Source organism: Podarcis cretensis (genome assembly GCF_951804945.1).
Source record: "Podarcis cretensis genome assembly, chromosome: 12".
Taxonomy (NCBI): Eukaryota; Metazoa; Chordata; class Lepidosauria; order Squamata; family Lacertidae; genus Podarcis; species Podarcis cretensis.
The window spans coordinates 31,720,024-31,739,552 of NC_137181.1; the positions used below are offsets into that span (position 1 = coordinate 31,720,024).

At 42.3% G+C, this 19,529-nt stretch overlaps 2 protein-coding genes across 3 annotated transcripts in view; one reads left to right on the plus strand and one right to left on the minus strand.

The window, feature by feature from the left end:
• The window catches only part of LOC307199993 (uncharacterized protein), a 19,947-nt gene extending 12,910 nt beyond the window's left edge, over window positions 1–7,037 (minus strand). The window contains exons 1-2 of one of the 2 annotated variants that reach the window (XR_013832285.1): window positions 6,903–7,037; window positions 4,295–4,381 (exon numbers count right to left, since the gene is read on the minus strand). Coding sequence is in view for 1 of the 2 variants with exons in the window: in XM_079948244.1 (XP_079804370.1) it covers window positions 4,295–4,381; window positions 6,855–6,894 (127 nt within the window). In the remaining variant the exon portion in view is untranslated. Of the gene's footprint in view, window positions 1–4,294; window positions 4,382–6,854 lie in introns of both variants that reach the window. The other variant, XM_079948244.1, reaches the window with a different exon arrangement.
• Window positions 7,029–18,944, plus strand: LOC307199992 (uncharacterized protein). The gene is made up of 5 exons (XM_079948243.1): window positions 7,029–7,394; window positions 13,894–13,989; window positions 14,419–14,523; window positions 15,460–15,555; window positions 18,522–18,944. The coding sequence occupies exons 1-5, from the start codon at window positions 7,151–7,153 to the stop codon at window positions 18,629–18,631; spliced, it is 651 nt and encodes a 216-aa protein (XP_079804369.1). The 5' UTR covers window positions 7,029–7,150; the 3' UTR covers window positions 18,632–18,944.
• The last annotated feature ends 585 nt before the right edge of the window (window positions 18,945–19,529 follow it).

Consider the following 19,529-nt stretch of genomic DNA (forward strand, 5'->3'; position numbering starts at 1 on the left):
TTAGCATCCATTATGGAGAGGTTGTTGGGACCTTTATCTACAACAAGGTGAACTTCAGGAGTGACATTTATTCAGTACAAAGGGCCATAGCTCAGCGGCAGAGCTACAAATGTCCCTCATCTGAATCCTTGTAGAGTCACTGCCAGCCAGTGTTTGCATTCAAGCACCCATGTCAAGTTCAGAAGTGAAAAGAATTCATTTGGCTTTTGGCTCCTGTTCCAAAAAAGTCACAAAATCTATTTATTAAAAAAGAATGTCACAAAACTAAAATAATTTCTAAAGAACACTAAGAGATTGGTTTCATGAAACAACAACTTAGAATGCTCTTATTATTCTGATCTTTGTTTGAAGTCCAGCAATGCTAATGATGGTCTCCAGTATCTAAATATAAGTGAATACAATCTTTTTCCTCATCGTTCCCCTGAATTGATCTAAACGGCTAAAGAATATCTGCAGTTCTATTCTAAGAACAGCACCATTTCTGCTGGGGATGACTGCTCTGTATTTTGCATACAGAAAATGGTTACGAATAGTTCAACATACCCGCCTCCCCCCCCCCCCCCGGTCGTCAATGCCCCCTTTACTCCAGTCCCCATTAACATAGACCAATCTATGTATCAATCTATGCATCTCAGCATCAGCATCTATAATAAAACAGCACACACACAGGTGGCACCAACTGGCTCATCTACCCGCAAAGGGGCTTGTAAAGACCCCTGTAACAGCCATTGATTATGTCCTAAGACAGAGATAGACTCTTTGCTCTTCTTCACAGTGGCAATCATTGGTTAGGCTCAGGAGGAAGGAGCTCTCTTTATTAGCATCAGGGCCAGGGCACTGGGGAGAGGAGGAGGGGGGCATGATACTAAAGGGGCTAAACCTTTTATCTGCACCATTTCCCCAATATAAATGAATCGCTCCCATACCACCCTAATAGTATGGTGGCTAAGAGATGGAGCTGTAAAGTACCCAGAGTGAATCTTGTTTCTGCTATGAACTCATTAGGTTGGCCTAAGCAAGCCACTCTCTCTTATTCTCAGCCTAGAATAGGGAGGATAATAATACTAATTTACACAGGGCTGTTGTACAGATTACACCCAGATGATGCATGTGAACATTTGAAAATGCTATTAAAAAGTTGTAGTTGCTGTTGTTGTTCGCAATACAGACAAGCTTTGAGGGCTGCTTTTCTGATTTAAATTAGGGAAATGAAAAATTGGGCAAATGAAATCAGGCAAAGAAAGATTCAATTCTGGATCGCCTCCATCAGATCTAGCTTTCTCTTTAGGGCCAACTAGAAGAAAGAGCATGAGATACATTGTCAGCTGCGGCAAAGCAGTCTCTCCTCTCACTGGTATAATTGTAAAGGATTTGGTCTGTTATTCTGGATCTAACTCATATTGTTGTTTCAGCTGCTTATTTAGTCTCAAGGAGGAGTGTCAACACACTTCCTAAAGGAAGGTAGACTAGTCAATGTTCTCTTCCAACATAGTGGGAAAATAAATATTCCCCACCTTGTGGGGTCGGGGAGGAAGCCAAAAGTGAAGTGTTAATTCATGGGTAGGCAAAATAAGGCCTGGGGGCTGGATCCGGCCCAATCGCCTTCTAAATCTGGCTTGTGGACGGTCCAGGAATCAGCGTGTTTTTACATGAATATGTCCTTTTATTTAAAATGCATCTCTGGGTTATTTGTGGGGCCTGCCTGGTGTTTTTACATGGGTAGAATGTGTCATTTTATTTAAAATGGATCTCTGGGTTATTTGTGGGGCATATTCCCCCCCCCCAAAAAAAAAATATAGTCCAGCCCCCACAAGGTCTGAGGAACAGTGGACCGGGCCCCTGCTGAAAAAGTTTGCTGACCCCTGAGTTAATTGGAGACATGGCCTGGAAGATAGGGCAGACAACAGCATCTGTTGGCAGTGTAATATGGGAATATTCCTGCCCTTTGTAAAGACACAGGATTTATTTATGTATTTTAAAGATTTATATAATAAGCACTAACCAAGGATGGTAACCCAAAAACTGAAAATCTAGATGTATTTATATTAAGAAATGTACCGTTAATTTCAATAACCTTCATTTGAAGGTCTCACCCCCCCCCCTTTAAACTTTTATCAATCAATGACCATTGCTTGTGCATTCAATAACGGTTGGATTTTGTTCAGCCTTTCTTTTGTGAATTGGAAGGACGGTCCCTCCTCTTCACACACAAAACCAATTGAGCAGCTATTGGCTGCAAGGTTTTTGGTTTGGTTGTCACCAAATGTTTTGGAAAGATAAGAGCTTAATAAAGTTACAGCATGATGGTTGAATGGCTAATTGTTTTCGATTTACTGCAGTTAATGTTTGCACTAATCTTTTTACAAGCAAATTAAATGGATGGATTTAATGGATGGCAACTGCAGGGCTTTTGTTTGGTTTGGTTTTGTGTCTGCAGCATGCAAAAACCCTCCAGCAACCACATTTTTAAATGTAAAACAGAATGACAAAGCACCAAACTCTGGGTTTTTTTAAAAAAATTAATTCATAATTTGTAGATATTTCAGTTACTAGTCTAGAGATGCTGGTAAAAATATGTCTGTTTCTCTGGTAAAAGAAAAAAAACATTATATGCTACTGTAGTGCCATGACACTCTGCCAAAAATTTCCATATTCTAGTGCTAAATAATTGTAGGATTGGATGAGACCCAAAGTGTCATCTAGTCCAACCTCTTGCAATGCAGGAACTATGCATGGTGCAGCAGGTAGGTGTCAATATATTTACTTTTTTAAAAAAACAACAACAGCAACACCTTGGACAATGTAATGTGCAATGTGTTCACAATGGGTTATCATTTCATTTTCTTTTGTGGCAGAATTACGGTAGCATTTCCCCAACAGACCCAAACCAAACTGTTCAGATGGATTAAAACATAGATCAGTTGCTCTGACTGAATTAAAAACTATTGCTGCCCTAAGCTGCCATTAACTGAACGCTATGATGTATTTTTTGGCTGGGGAAACTGGCGTGATCAATGCTGCTAATCTATGATGTAATTTTTCATTGTCTGGTGTGATAAATCATAGATAGAATGATTACCGTGGTCTGTATACACGGGGCTGCCTTTGAAGATGGCTCAGAAACTGCAGCTGGTGCAGAAACCAGGAGCAAAAGCACTGATGGGAACAAAGCAGCTTGAACATGTAATACTGGTTTTGGCACAGCTGGCTAAGCCACTTTGAATATACGCAGATGCAGCATTCATCCTCTTGAGTCGCTTCTCCAGGTGGCCCCACTGAGAAAAATTCGGGGGGCGGGGGGGCAAGAGACAAGTTCCCCATCCATTGTAGTTCCCCATTTATGGAATAATCTCTCATGAGGCCTGCTTGGTGCCAACATTAACATCCGTTCAATGCCAGGTTAAAACATACCTCTTCTTCCAGGCGTTTGAAGAAATATGGTCATCATTACTACTGGTGTTTCCATGTTATACATATCTTCTTTGAAGGGGCATTGCTGAACCACGTGAGTTTCAATTGTGTATGCAAATTGCGTAGAAATGTTTTGTATTGGGCAAGAAGGATGCAGCTAGCCCCATATGCCTGACGTTACCATGTGCACTTAAAACATGAGCCTGAATATTTTCAAGAACCGGCAAATGAAACCCCTCTCTCTTAAGTAGTATGAATATGGGTATGGGTTGGCTTCATCTGTACAGTCCACTTTTCATCTCTGTGATGCAGATCTAGTGCATGCCATAAAATTAGTTTCCGGTCCCAATTCAAATTGCTGGTATTGACCTATAAAGCCTTAAACAGCTCAGGACGGCAATACCTCAAGGACCGCCTCTTTCCATATTAACCCACCCGAACCCTGAGATCATCTTCTAAGGCCTTTCTTCGTGTGTCTCCTCATCAAGAGGTCTGGAGGGTGACAACACAGGCCTTCTCTGCAGTGGCTCCCTGTCTGTGGAATGCTCTCCCCAGGGAAGTTCGCCTGACACCTTCATTATACACCTTTAGGCGCCAGGCAAAAATATTCCATTTTAACCCGGCCTTTGGTTGATTTGATTGATCTCCTATGCCCTTTTAAAATGTGTTGGGTTTTTTTTTGGGGGGGGGTTATTGGGTTGTTGTTTTTATTTTGATTATGGTATGTATTTTGTGGTTTTATTCTGTGAACCTCCCCGAGACCTGTGGGTATAGGGTGGTACATACCGGTATATATATAAATAATAATAATAATAATAATAATAATAATAATAAATAATAATATCAGTTAGAAAACTTAAGTATACACTGATGTTATACTCACCTGTGTTATTTCCATGCATCCGTCTTACCTGAGGGGAGCAGTAAGTTGTGATTCTGTTCCTTTCTGCCTCCAGGGACAACAAATGGGCTAGAATATAAAACATAACACTCTGCTAGCTTACATATGCCCAAGTGACACCATTCTGCTTTGCAGGGCAACTGACATCATTGGACCAGAGGTTAGGCAGCTACACCAGTGCAAGGAGACAAGGTGCCCCCTGGTGCCCAACTTGTAATATTAGATAGTGCGTATTTTTAGGATCCATTTGACAACCGGCAAATTTTATTTTATTTCAAGATTATAAATAGTTTTTGAATGGGTATGTTTTTTGGGGGGTGTCTAGTTCCATGTCTGTGAACTCAGCATGCGTCCCTTTTATTGTTATTTTTGTATTAAGCGGTAATATTATTCAGAAAGGAAAAACATGCCTACTGAGGTTACAAGCACTCCTGTTTTAAATGAGGTACAAACTGCATGACTCAGACAATTTAAAAATGCAGATTACCAGACTCATAAACCCTTAGATGAATTTTGGTGCACTAGACCTAATCCCTAATATTGGAGATAATGTTTAAACAAATGTATTTAATTTAATGAGACACCTGGACAAGCTTATTTAATTCACCCTTGCATCTAATTAGCTGTATTGAAGGGACAGTTACTATATTTCATCTTAAGGATTCTCCCCCCCACCCATTTCATATTAATCCTTTTAATACCCTCAAAGGAAGCACAGATGAAAACAGGGAGGGGGGAATCTTGTTAATTAACCTGGACCTCTGGAAAACCTTTTCTGGGGTGTTATAGAGTGCTGCTAATACTCTGACCTCCTATTAAATTCTGAGCTCTGTGCATGAATAATAATAAGTATGCAAATAAATGTATGCTGTTGCCAGAAAGAGGACTGTGTTAATATTAAGTTATTCAATAGTTATACCTAATCATATAAAACCAAACATTATATTAATAAAAACTGTGATGTTTCCCTAGTATTTTAGAAGATTTCCCAGAGAAATGAAAACAACGGCCTAAGGCCCTAATCCAAAGATGTTGCCTTGAGCTCCTTGGGAGGCGGGATAAAATTGTGTAATAATAAGAAGTAGCAGCATATAATGCCAATCCTGCCCCAACCGCCAATTAGTTTCTGGGCCCAATTCAACATGCAGGCTTTGACCTATAAAGCCTCTCCCCCCATATGAACCGACCTGGACCCTGCAGCCCTTCTTCACGTGCCTCCTCTGCGAGAAGTCTGGAGGGTGGCAACATGAGAACGGACTTTTCTGTGGTGGCTCCCCTGGCGCCCTTGTTACATATCTTTACAGGGGTGCCAACTTGAATAAAATATTGTGGGGGCCCAAATAAGTCCCACCCCGTTTAATCGATTACAGGACGCAGTGCACACAAACACCATTTGAATGGGAATGCCCACCAACTTATTGCCCAATATTTTATTGTGGGGACCGAAACCCCCACGGCCCCTGGGAGTTGGCTTCTATGCTTAGGTATGTCTCTCAGGCAGGGGACGGACTTTCAAATGCCCTCAGTGTCCTATGTGAGGCCAAAGTTTGGTACCCTCTGCCTTCTGTCTCTCTGTGTGTCAATAGTTGAATTTGCTTTCTGCCAGACTGTTTTACTTGATGTTTCAATGTGTTGTCTTTTTTCTTTTTTTGATACAGTGGTACCTCGGGTTACAGACGCTTCAGGTTACAGACTCCACTAACCCAGAAATAGTATCTCGGGTTAAGAACTTTACCTCAGGATGAGAACAGAAATCGTGTGGCGACAGCAGGAGGCCCCATTAGCTAAAGTGGTATCTCAGGTAAGAAGAGTTTCAGGTTAAGAACGGGCCTCCAGAACAAATTAAATTCTTAACCTGAGGTACCACTCTATTTTTATTTTAAATACTAAGCAGTATAGAAATGAAATTAATAATAACTGCAATGCCCTGTGGTGCCCACCCCCCTGGCAGCTTGGTGCCCAGTGCAGGACCGGATTTAGGTTTGATGAGACCCTAAGCTACTGAAGGTAATGGGGCCCTTTATATGTCCAGCTGTCCTTTGTCCGCTGTTATCTTGTGTTGAATATATGCTATACAGTAACTTATGGACCTATTAGGTATCTAAAGCCATTTGCACATAACAAAATATGCACATCACAGGAGCCCATACAACACGAAACACTGTTGCTGTATGTAGGTTTTATTCTATTTTTTTTTAATCTTATATTTTGGAAATGTACATCCAGGTTTTTTTCTTTAATTTTTTTGGGGGGCCCCAAGAGAGTGGGGCCCTAAACTATAGCTGGTTTAGCATATACAGAAATCCGGCACTGGAAGCACAAGCTTAACCTGATACTTTAAATTTGCCTCTGCCCCAGGCCTTTCCCCCTTAATAATTAATTAAACAATTTTTAGCCTTTAAAACTGGGGGTTTATTGTTTCTGTTTGTTCAGATGGTATGCTTTGTTTCCATTGTAAACCACCCTGTGATTCTCTGATGAAGGAAGCTATAGAAATCAATAATAATAATAATAATAATAATAATAATAATAATAATAATACTCTTGCATTGGACAAACGCTCGGAGTTTGCTTCGGAACATAAACTCACGTGCACAAGACAGAGCTTCCTTTCAGTGGCTCCAGCCACCCGAAGAAATATGTCGTGTAACGAATATATATATATATATATTTAAAAAGTGAAAAAGAGAAGCGAGTGAAACGAGAGAGGGTCCGGGAACAGAAGGCGGGGAAGGGGAAGGAGGGAGAGAAAGGGGGAAAGCAGAAGAGGAGGAAAGTGCGAGCGCAGCCGCTGCCGGGACCAGAGAGCGCCGCTGGGCAGCCGCGCCAGGCCGAGCGATGGGGTGTCGCGTGGCGGGAATCCCTCGGGCGGCGGCGCTGTGGCTGCTCTTGGTGGCCTGCGCGGGGGCGCCGCCGTTGGCGCTGGCGCAGCCGTCCAAGGTGTCTCGCGGCGTTGCCGTGCCCTTCGTCTTCGACCCGCGCGCCGTGTGCGACGCCCCGCCTTGCCAGCACGGGGGCCTCTGCATCCGGAACGGCACCTGCTTCTGCTCCAGGGGCTACGAGGGCGAGCGCTGCCAGTATGGTGGGTAGAACGGGTAGAAGAGCGGGTGGTGGCCATAACAAGTGTGGGGGGGGGGAGCCCCCTTCCCCTGCAAGGTGTAGGTCATTGCTGGACCTGAGATGTATGTTTTCAGGACCCAACCACGTTCCTTTGACTATCGGTGCTGAATTTTAAATTGTTGTAACCCGCCCTGGGATTTGGCTGGGAAAGTGCCAGTAATAAATGTAACCCTAGTCCCTCTGGCGCAGGTTTGCAGCTAAGCTCTCCTGCCTCTCTGCACCAGCCTTTCTTCGGGGCTGCCCATCCGAAGGGATGGATGGAGGAGCGGCCCTCTAGGTGGAGGCAGATCAGAGAGCCCTCTGGGGCGAGGTGGCAAGCTTCTTTACGGTCCCATTGTTTTCTTGGAATTAGTTTTGGGAGTTTTCCTTCGAAGTCAAACTGCAGTCCTCTGCATGCACGTTTACTTGGGAGAAATGCATGGGTGTTGGGTATTCCAGATTATAAATACGCAGGAAAGGGGTTAGTGCACATTCAGGATCGAAGGTTTGCTGCCGGATCCTATCGTTTACTTGGAAGCCCCGTCGATTTCTGGCTGTCACACTCTCACAGACAGGAAATCGAGTCAAGTCCAGGAAAGCTAACACTACAGTAAGACTGCAATCCTATACCTTGGGCACAAGGGGACCTTATTTCAAGTAAACATGAGTAGGATTGAGCACTACACTTCGGTTAATCTCCTAAAGATTCCTGCCACAAAGCTCATATTTTGTGTCTGCTGTGAAAGTTGACTGCCTGGAGTTTGTCAGCATTGATTTCATTGGTGACGCTTGTTCCCAAGAAAGTGTCTGTGGGATTGCAGTCGTGAGAACAAAGAGCATTTTGGCTTCAGCAAGATCTTGCTTGGCTGACAAGCCCCGCCTCAATTCTTATACTGAAGTGCTTTTACAGGAATCCTTTTGTGACTATGGAGGAAGATGTAACCCAAGTATTCATCTGGTGGGAATAATGTGCTTGGCTGTTCCGCTTGCAAGTCACCCTTTTTCCAGCATTAGGGAAAATGTTTGAGCAGGGAATCTAAAAAAGAAGAAGAAATGCTGACCCTACTTTGTGTACTGCTTTTGTCCTCCTGAAAGTCCCAGATCCCAAAGAATAGAGGTGGGGGGAGATATGGGGGTGGAGCACACTTCAGGAACTTTCTGTAGTCCTTTCCTAAATATTCAGCTTGTTTAAAAGTAGGTCTCTAGCCCTTGTATATCTCTAGAGCAGTGTTTTTCAACCTTTTTTGGGCAAAGGCACACTTGTTTCATGAAAAAATCACGAGGCACACCACGATTAGAAAATGTTTAATATTTTTTTCTTTAATGGCAAACAAAAACGTTGCGGACCATTCTCTGCTCAGCGGGGATTGATCCGCTGATCCCCGCTGAGCCGGCGGAGAGGGAGATGTCAGAGCCCCACTGCTCTCTATGGGGAATCGGATGAGAGCGGACCGCCTGTCTGCTCTCATCCAATCCCATCCGATCTGATCCCCACCCAGGACGGATGGAAAATAGGGTGGACACAGTCCGGCGCCCGCCTAGTGGGCGAAAATTTGACATTTTTTTTTAAAAAAAATCTTTTGAATTTTTCCCACGGCACACCAGGCAACATCTCGCGGCACACTAGTGTGCCGCGGAACAGTGGTTGGAAAACACTGCTCTAGAGCCAGTATGGTGCAGTGGTTAAGAGCGGTAGACTCGTAATCTGGGGAACTGGGTTCTCGTCTCCGCTCCTCCACATGCAGCTGCTGGGTGACCTTGGGCCAGTCACATTTCTTTGAAGTCTCTCAGCCCCAATCACCTCACAGAGTGTTTGTTGTGGGGGAGGAAGGGAAAGGAGAATGCTTTGAGACTCCTTTGGGTAGTGATAAAGCGGGATATCAAATCCAAACTCTTGTAGAAACTTTTAGAGAAACAAGGAAGAATTCAGCAACAGTATGCTCTCCAGTTGATCCCTGTGCACCAAAGTTGTTTCTGCCTTCTGGTGTTCTGACTAATGAGTGCAAAGGCATGGGGGCAACTGACAAGTGCTGGGGCAGCTAGGGAATATTGCATGGATTGTGAATGGAGAAACTTTTTGACAAACTTTGTGGACAAACCTATCATTGGTTAGTGGAGCCTGGTGCAAAAGTGGACGTGACTCTTACCCAGAGCTTTCCAAATTGTGTGCCACGGCATGTTAGTGTGTCGGCTGCAGCGTGTAGGTGTGTCACACATACGCTCCCCATGCTCCTCTCGTGACTGGAAAGGGTTAGTTTAACCTCTGGTTTGCTAGTAAAACCGAATTACTGTGTCATGAAATGATGCAAAACTGAATTACTGTGTTGCGAAATGATGCACTTCCAAAAAGTGTGTCACCAACTTGAAAAGTTTGGAAAGCTCTGCTCTTATCTTCGAACTGTAGGTTACATTCTAGCTGTACAAATTCAGATGTTTCTACAGACACCCATTACATCTCTCTCCATCTTCGTTCTGGCAGGCAAGAGGCATTGCCATCGTTCAAGGAAGGACGAATTCCAGCCAGGCAAAAGCACTCAAGGACGGTGTACCCCAGAGAAAGGGCCAGTAGAGAGACCTAGAGCACCCAGGCCTGAGGTTCCCCACTCCTGCACTAAGTCCTTATTTCTAATGTAGCAAAATGTTTTTAAAAATTGAATTAACATTTAATTAATTCATTTTATTTACTTTTATGGGCTGCCCAGTAGCAAAAGTTCTTAGGGTGGTTTATGATGGCATATTTGTGTGCTCTGGCTGTACTATGGAGATTCCCTCCTGCTTTAAACTTCTTCACCAAAAACCTTCAAGACCTCAGGATTCGGTCTGAGATATAGGTAAGTTGAGTAAAAGTTGGAAGATAGTGAGGACATTGTGTTTTAAGCCTCAAGGCTAGAAGCAAAGAAGATGAAGGGTTGCAAAGAAGATGAAGGGTAGGGTTGCCATATTTCAAACAGTGAAAATCCAGACAGAAAAGCTGCTGAGCAAAAAAATACCGGCTTTTAATGAAAAACGGCACTGCCAACATGGGGTGCCATACGTCCAGATTTCCCCTGACATTTTTTACCAATTTCCACCCAGACACTGCTGCTGACTCCAGTGTCCCTGATATGTCCGGGAAATCCAGGACATATGACAACCCTATGAATAGGCCCAGTCTGTCCCTCAAAACTCAACAATCTGTGGAGGCCATTTTGATATTTTGCCAAACATAGCCTAAGGCCAATGCTTGTTTGTTAATTGGTTTTGACATTTACACACCATCTTTTATGATTTAACTCAAACTCAATGAAATTCAATTTGATTATGAATTAAGTTTCAACTTAAAATTATAAATCACAACAAGGTTCAAGCAATCCTAATACTTAAATGAAACATCCGGAAGAATGGCAGCATAAAATCAGCCATCAACAACTGAAAGAAAACAACACCAGTGGCTTATGCTGCCAGTGGCTTTAACTATAATATGCCTGCCAGAATACAGTCTTGGGGAAATGTATAAAAGTAGATACCTTTATTGATACAGACTGTATAATGAAAGGAGATTATACCAATTAATCAGGTATAGTTATGTCTGGGGTGGAAAGCTACTTATAAGGATTATCACAAGAGGGGGTCGAATATGAAGAATCTTTTATTTGCATAATTGAATTAGGAATAGTTCTTTGGAGAATCAAATGCATATCACTCTCTTAGTAAAGTGAATAGTTAGCATGTAGCTACTCTGGGTATTAAAATGGGTGGGTCCCTGAAGATGGGAAGAAACAAAACCCCTCCCAAGTATGCAAACAAATCTTGCTTTTAAAAAAAGAAAGCCCAACTTTTACTTTAAAACCTGGGTTACAGAGCTACTACCACCACCCTATATCCATGGATCTCTGTGTGGTTCACAACGTAAAATCACAATACAAAAAACAGAAAATGAAAAAGGAAAAAATACATAATAAATATGTGTATATATATATGTGTGTGTGTGTGTGTGTGTGTGTGTGTACCTAATATGTACATGCATTTAATAAATAATAATACATTTAAAAGGCCATAAACTGTTTAATTAGCACAAGGCCTGGGAGAAGAGGAATGTTTTTGTGTGGTGCCTGAAGATTTGTAACGAAGGTGTTAGGAGAGGCTCCCTGGGGAGAGCATTCCACAAGTGGGGAGCCACTGCAGAAAAGGCCCCTTCTCGTGTTGCCACCCTCTGGAGCCACCTTCATGAAGGAGGTACACGAAGAGTGGCCTCAGATGATGATCACAGGGGCCAGGTCAGTTCATATGGGGAGAGGCAGTCCTTGAGGGACTGCAGTATTTTGTTGAACATTTGAACAAGTTTTAAAATACTAATAAATGCTTACTGCAACCTTTAAAAAATATTTCAAGGATTTAATAATAATTTTGAAAACACTACCAAATGGAGAAAAAAGAATGGTAGCAGTGGACTGGGCAATACTTATTGCAATGCGCTGAAATATTTTTTTCTGCTCTTCATTCATGAACAATGATTTAAATAATTCTTGCTCACATACTTTTTTGAGAAGTGTTTCTTCTTGTGATAAGCTGCTAATGTTTGCCATTCATTATTTTTTTGTTAAAGTGCACATCTTTTTATTATTTTAAAAAATTGCCATTTCCAACATTTAATTTGTGCGTTCAGAGACCAGAACCGTCATCACACATTATAGACTCCTGCCAGTAAATTCCTGGTGATCACCTGAATCTCAATTTAATCCATAATGCAAGTCCAGAGGAAAACCTGAAAACGTTCTATTGAAAATTGTTTGCAGATAGCAAATACATCGAAATCGGGATTGGCTCATGAATGATTTATTAGCCAAGAACTAGCTAAACTTGTCAGATAATTTGTTTGCACAAAATCATCGAAGCAGCCGTATGCCAAAATGTGCAATTTCCCAGTTATTTATTTGTCCATCGTGCAGGCACATCTTGTAGCTGCCACAAAGAATTCCCCTAGAATCCACAAGGAATACTGTCTCCTCAGCAGGTTTTCATTTTAATCCCATATTTAGCATGGATGAAAACTTAAGAAAATGCTGTTTGCTGTAGGAAAACTATTTGTGAAGAAGCTGATTAATCACTGGGAAAGGCTGGTGAAAGGGGTGGGGTGCGGTGATGAGAAAAATGGTTGTTTGAGGACGTAATCAGTTTTAACTGTAGAAAGATTTGCAGTTGTATTGTGCAGTTCCACATGGCTTCCAACCATAAATCAAAAACTTAAGAGCTCAGATGAAGTTAGATGTGGGTTCACAGCTGCTACCAGAACTGTCCTGAATAACCAGGCAGTCTAAGGACCCATGATATTCCCAATGGATTATTAGCATCAATAAAGCTTTAGAACCAACTACAGTCATACCTTGGAAGTTGAAGCTCCAGCAGCCAACTGGAAGCCACAGAAGTCACCAATGGACGTTCGGGTTCCAAAGAACCTTTGCAAACAGGAACAATCACTTCCTGGTTTGCGGCGTTTGGGACCCAAAATGTTCGACTCGCAAGTTGTTTGAGATCCAAGGTATGACTGTAGCTCCTTTTAGATAGACCTGTTAATTGTGTATTGCCCAGATCAGTGCAAGGGGTAACAATGAATGAATGAATGAAATCTGCTTTTTGAAATGCACCTTTACATCTTAAATAAGAAGCCATTCATTAAGCAAAATGGGCACTACTCAGAAAGAAGCATGCCAGAAAATAAATGATCAAATTATTAGTGTTACCGAAATGATAAACTCGCTGATTCAGGGAGAATCAATCAGGTGTTCAAGAATAAAGGGAGCGGGGGAGTTAACTTTATGCAAACTGAGCACTCGCTTCTGTCAAATCTACCAGTACACCCAGCACTAACTTCAAAGGGACTTCAAGAGCTAAACCTGTCCCATCATCCTTGACCAGTGAGATAAGAGTGATTCATTTATAATATTTCTGTAGCCATGTTGTACTGTTACATTTGTACCAATGTTCATCTGGATTAGCTCTTAATCAGAGTTGAAAAGCAAAGCATTTCCCATTACTGTAGCTCTTCTTTTTTGTCTCTGGTTTAGCTATTGAGGAATAGCTAATCTATTGAAGAATAGCATGACCCTTCGCTTTGGAGATTGGATTTGGGTCAGGGTCATCCTGTCACCAGTTCTTTTCATACAGCGTTTGAGAGCTAATTAATATAATCAGTTGTGGTGGTTGTTATCAGATGACAAGCTTTGCTCCTATCACTGGATAGCAAACAGTATTTAACGTGATAAGAAAGTTCAGTCTTCATTATAGCCATTTCACAAACCAAATTAGTAGATTATATTTACCATTACTGAATGTACAGCATGCAATCATATGAATTGCTGTCCGGTCTACTGGGCTCAGGCAAATGTATGAATTAACTGGTAGGCTCCTTAAGGAAGTAGGGTGCTTTTGAGTAGACTGTTCCCAACCCCGAAGCCCAGAAATGTCTCATCTAACTTTCTTTGTCCCTTTCTTTTGGTTCATAGCAACTTGTTATCCGAAATGTAAAAATGGTGGGAAATGTCTCAGGCCTGGAAAATGCAGATGTCAGCCTGGCTATGGAGGACGATACTGTCATAAAGGTAAGTTGAATTTAGACAGTTTTCAAATTGTAGCAAAGAGTGGGGGAATAGTCTAAAACCATTGCACTTTTAGTCCAAAGCTTTTTGAGGGTACTAGGTTGGTCAGGACTGCAATACAGACATGGTATAATGTGTCTGGAACTCTTATATATTGAGATTAATATTTGATTACTATTTGCATTTCTGGATCTGTTGTGCAGTCGCTTTGAGTGTTTCATTTTGAGGCAGAAAGTCAGGATAGCAACGTTTTCCATAAATTAACAATAAGCAGGTATAACGTTATCGTAAACAAATGAGCATGAAATTTCCACCTATATGTCTCAACTCCATTCTAGAATTGTTGCTTGGAAGAGGCAACATTTATGCAACAAAACACCCTTGCTATAATGCTATAATGGCTTGCTTTGTGCCTGTGCTGTTTCCTTCCAGTAAGCTGTGAGGGAGGGTGTCAAAATGGTGGCGAGTGCATCTCGGTCAACGGGCTGGTAAAGTGTCTTTGTGCTTCAGGCTGGACAGGATCAAGATGCCAAGAAGGTAAAAATCTTCACTTCGTTAGTTATTGCGTTTCAATCCCACTCTTCTTTCAACTTGGAGTTTTCCCCATTTTATTGTTGAAACAATCGGTATAAATAGATTAGGCCGAGAGAGAGAGGGGGAGAGAGAGAGAGAGAGAGAGAGAGAGAGAGAGGAGATTTGTTCAGGGTTGCTCAGTAACTTTTATGGCTGAATGGGGATCTGAATTCAGGTCTCCTGTTCCAAGCTGAACTTTTCCCACTATGGTACGCTAGTTATCTAACGCCTGGCAGTGGAGAGGAGAGAAGATGTCAACTGGTGCTTGGATGCAGTTCATTAAAATATATCCAGTGTGTTTCAGGGGCAAATCGCCTTAAATGATTCTGCACGGAGGGGTTCCTCCTACCTACTCTTAACCCCCAAAAAACACTTTCAGAGCTAACACAGTTTACCCTCTGTTCAAGAGGTAACTGTTTCTGAGAATGACAGCTAAAGCCACTGCTCTCAATCTGTCGGTTTCATGCAAAGGTAGAATGTGGTCACTTTTAATGATGTTAGTGTTCTGTTCTGGTCCGAGGGAGGAAATATCCCCCCTTAAACCAGGGGTGCCTAACCTATGAGCTTCTGAATGTTGCAGAACTACAACTCCCATCAGCCTCACCCAGCATGGCAAATGGCCACAGGTGATTTGTAGTTTGGCAACATCTGTAAGACCCCTGCTTTAAAATGCTCTATAGCGGGGGTGGGGAAATCTCATCATCACCCCTTCAGATGTTGGTGGACTACAGTTCCCATCATCCCTGACCACTGGCCATGTTGGCTGGGGCTGATGGAAGTTGGACTCCAGCGACATCTGGAGGACCATAGGTGTCCCCCACCCCCTGCCATCCCCAGCTCTACAGTATAATATTGAGAGACCGAGATAGATGACTTTGCTTTATTGTTCTTTCGTTGCAGCGGTTTGTCCTCAGGGATGTCGGAATGGAGCGACTTGCGTCGCTCCTGGAATCTGCAGCTGTGCAACTGGCTGGGTCGGCGGCGCCTGTCATTTAGGTGAGTTACATATCTTTTAGAGCCTCTTAAATGAAATGCCTAAAAGCTGACATGATCATCGTGACACCCGCAAGAGCAACAAAGTCTTTGCAGAGGCGTATGAGCTGCACCGAGATTCCCACCCTCATTACCTGTCTCATGTGTGTACTATCCCCTCATCTAAATATGAACGGATCGATGCAGATAGGAAATATTGCATGAGTTACTAATTTTGTATTGGGATATAGCTGACCTGAGCAGTTGCTGGCGTGTAGTTGGCAGTTCATTAACTGTACCTGCCTTTGGTCAGTGGCTCTTTCAGGGCTGCCCCATGCAAGATTGACTGAAATGAATGAGGCAACAGCAACGTAAAGACAGATTGCTGGTTTGCATTGTTAGGCAAGTCCTACTGAAATTTATGGAAAGTGAATAGTAGTAGGAATGATGATGATCGTTGTAGTAGTTGTAGTAGTAGTAGTAAATAATAATAATAATAATAATAATAATAATAAATTTTGTGCTTCATCTAATGTGGTCTGTTCTATATGAAACCTGCAATCTAATCTAACTTCAAATTTCATTGGGTAAATAGCCGTTACCACTCAGATGCTGATATTGGTGAAAGTTAGGATAAAATAGACAATACTGATGCTCCAGAAATGAGTTTCACATTACAGCAACCACTAGGATTTCTTTTTCCAGTTCAGCAGGGCTTTAAAAAGAAGGGAAAGAGTCTTCCTCTTCCCTAAAGGCAGACAAAAATAGTCTGTCCATAGCTGCTGCAGGCTTGAAGTGGAAAGCATGCAATCCTCTTGATGCAGTGGTTTGCAAATGGTGGCTCAAAGCCCTTAAGGCAATGATAGATGTCAAGTGGGCGGGTCACTAAACTGAGTAGCGAGTGCCAAGCATGAAGCAATGCAAGTGGATAAGAGAGTATCTTAAAAGCAGCTTCTGGGATCCTTCAGCTAAAGGATATAAGTGACTGTCAAGTATGTCTGTGCCTGGAGCTGCATTTGTCTGGGTCAGTGGCTGCAATCTAGTAGTGCATTCTGAATTAAGGCAATGTGGGATGGATTGGGTACAGAAGCTTCCAGGCAGGACCTTTCTTGAGGCAGAAAGTCAGCTGAATTGAATTGTGCTGCCTTCTGTCTTTCCTTGAGACTAACGTGACAGCTACTCTTACAACAAATGACTGAGACTAACTATATAGGAGTGACTGTGAGGACCATAAACCTCTTGTGTTTACTGTACCTCTAATTCTCAAATACACCATTACTTTCCGTTGGGGCATCATTCTCTTTCAGTACTTGCATGATCATGAGCGCTTTTAGAACTATCAGTGGCAACTTCTTTCTTTTCTTGCTTCTTAGATGGGGGAGGGCTGCTTTCGAGAGATGGCCCTTGAACTGAGTTCCCTGTGAAGTAGTGATTAGCTACTTCGCTTTTGAGTTTCTGGATTAATTTTATGGGTTAATCCTCTTGAAATGAATAATCATTGCAATAGCAGTAAGTTGAAGTAACAGGTATAGAAATATAGAACAGCACAGAAACATGCAAAACAGTAGGTACTGCTAGAATGGCTCTGCAAAGGAGCATTCTATTCTGGTTGCTTTTATTAGGAACCCACACAAATCACCATCATTGGCTAAATAACTTGTAATTTGCTTCTCTCACCTGCAATGGTGCAGACCTGGAAACTGCTTTAAAGTTCGAGAACACCCATGAGGGTTATTTATTTTTCTATTTGTTTTATGAGTCACTTCTCAACGAGTTGTCTCCAAAGCATCTTGCAATATTGAAAAAGCTTGAAACAATAATGAGTGATAAAACCATAATCAAGGGAGCAGTCAATAAAAATGCAGATCCAATAGAAGGCAGAAAACAATTTAGCTTTGGTAAAAAGAAAAAAGTCGACACAGTGTTTAAATGATGATAATGTTTAGATTTACAGACCTGTCTAGGGAGTTTGTTCAAAAGATAAAGCGTCACCACTGAAAAGGCCCTCTTTTTTTATTGCCAAGGTGCCAGTTACTCACAGTGTCCTCCTGGAAGGGAAAAATGCTTGAGCATCAATCAGTTAGCACAACAGATGTCAGGTGTCAGGGAATCCGACCCCCCACGGTAGATTGCCAGGAATAGATAGACAAAGAAGACTCTTACCAATGTCTTATATTCAATATTCACAGAGAGGGGCTTAGAAATGCAGCGTCTTGGAGTAATGGCGTTGCTTTGAGTAATCTTCACCCCCCCTTGTCTCCTCAATTATCAACAGACCACCTAACTTACGGTGGCTGCTTAGGGCCATTTGTCTCTGAGCCCTTTGATCTCCTACTTTCACTGTTTGCTGGGTTCTGGGAGAAGGGGGGTCTGGAATGATTTCTAGCGATACGTGTTAGCCAGCTGCTCCGGCTCTACCTCCCCCTCCTCTTCTCCCATTATTTCCCAACTTTTCCCCTCATCTGCCTCTGAGCTGTGACCTTCCTCAAACCCCTGTTGTAAATCTAAACTGTCTTCCTCTTCTCTGGAAGGTTCAGGCTGGGGAGGCGGTTTCTACCATTCCTCCTCTGTCCAGTCCCTGACAACAGATCGCCCTGCTCAGGCCTAAATTTTGTACTTGCGTGGAATTGTCATAGTCCTGCCAAGCCATGTTTCCCTTTCAAACCAGTTTGTAAACTCATGGGCAGGCAAGCAAGCAGGATGGGTGGGATTTAAACAAGCCGTAGGTTTTGAAATCACAAGACATTTCCCCATTTGAATTATTTTTAAATCACGACAATCGTTTCTCCAAGTATAAGATTTAACAAAATTCCGACACTATAAGGATGAATGGCAGGCATGGATACTGTAGTTCTGCTGTATTTTAATGATATTTTCTTCTTAGGAATAATTGTGATAATTCAATAAAATACTATGCATCAAATGCGGTTAATGAGATGAAATCTGTGCTGTGTAACTGATATGAGTTTTGGACTCCCCCCCCCCCCCAGCATTGTGTAGGTTGCCATGTCAGCATGGAGGCAAATGCATCGCTCCAGATGTGTGCAGATGTCGTTCACCATACTCTGGTATACAGTGTACAAAGAAAATGAAGCAATGAGACAGCCTACTCTGAAGATGAGCTCCTTTTATTTTAATGAATAAACATTGGGAGAAAGGAGAAATTTTGCATTATGCTAGTCGGCCCATCCATAGGATTTTAAAGTCTTGATTATATATTAAATGAAAGCTCTCCTATACTGAAGGGCGTTTTTGTTTTTTTAAAGTATGACAGTATCAAAGCAGTTGAATGTGTATCAAAATATATGCGTGGGGAGAATTTGGAAGCACGTGGATACCTTATGTTTCATTTTAGCACATGTAACATTGAATATTTTTTACTGAATAAAGCATTCCCACCCCCCGCCAAAACCTCCCCTGCTCTTGCTGTTTCATTCACTTCCACAAATAGAATATGTTTCCCCATGTAATGAATATCATCTTGGTTTTTAAAGCTCTTTGATCTAGCATGAGAAATCGCTGGGCAGAAGCAAAGAATGAAATGTGGATCTTGCTGGGTCATATGGTTATGTATATGTCTATATACATATGGTTATGTATATGTCTATACATTGCTTTCCTCTAATAGTGAACTCAATGAGTATCAGGATAGCCTCAGTGGGGACACATGAGAAAAAAGAAGGATGTATCAGAATGTTTTTGGGGGGTGGACTCCAAGGTTTGCAGAAGTACAAATTTTAAAATCTTAAGGGAATCGCACACAAAGTATGTGCGCACACACACGCACACACAAAATAAGAGTCCAGTGAATATAACAGGTGCTTTGGTTTTATAGCTTCCTGGCCCAGCGTGAAAAACCTCTGGGGCAGAAGCAGAGTTCTCTGTGTGGATTTTGCAAGCATGTACTCAGGGCTTGGATGCCTATAGCCAGCAGTTGGGGCTGCGCATGTGGTTCTTGAGGAAGCCTGTGCACACACTCTATGGCACTTATGCAGCCC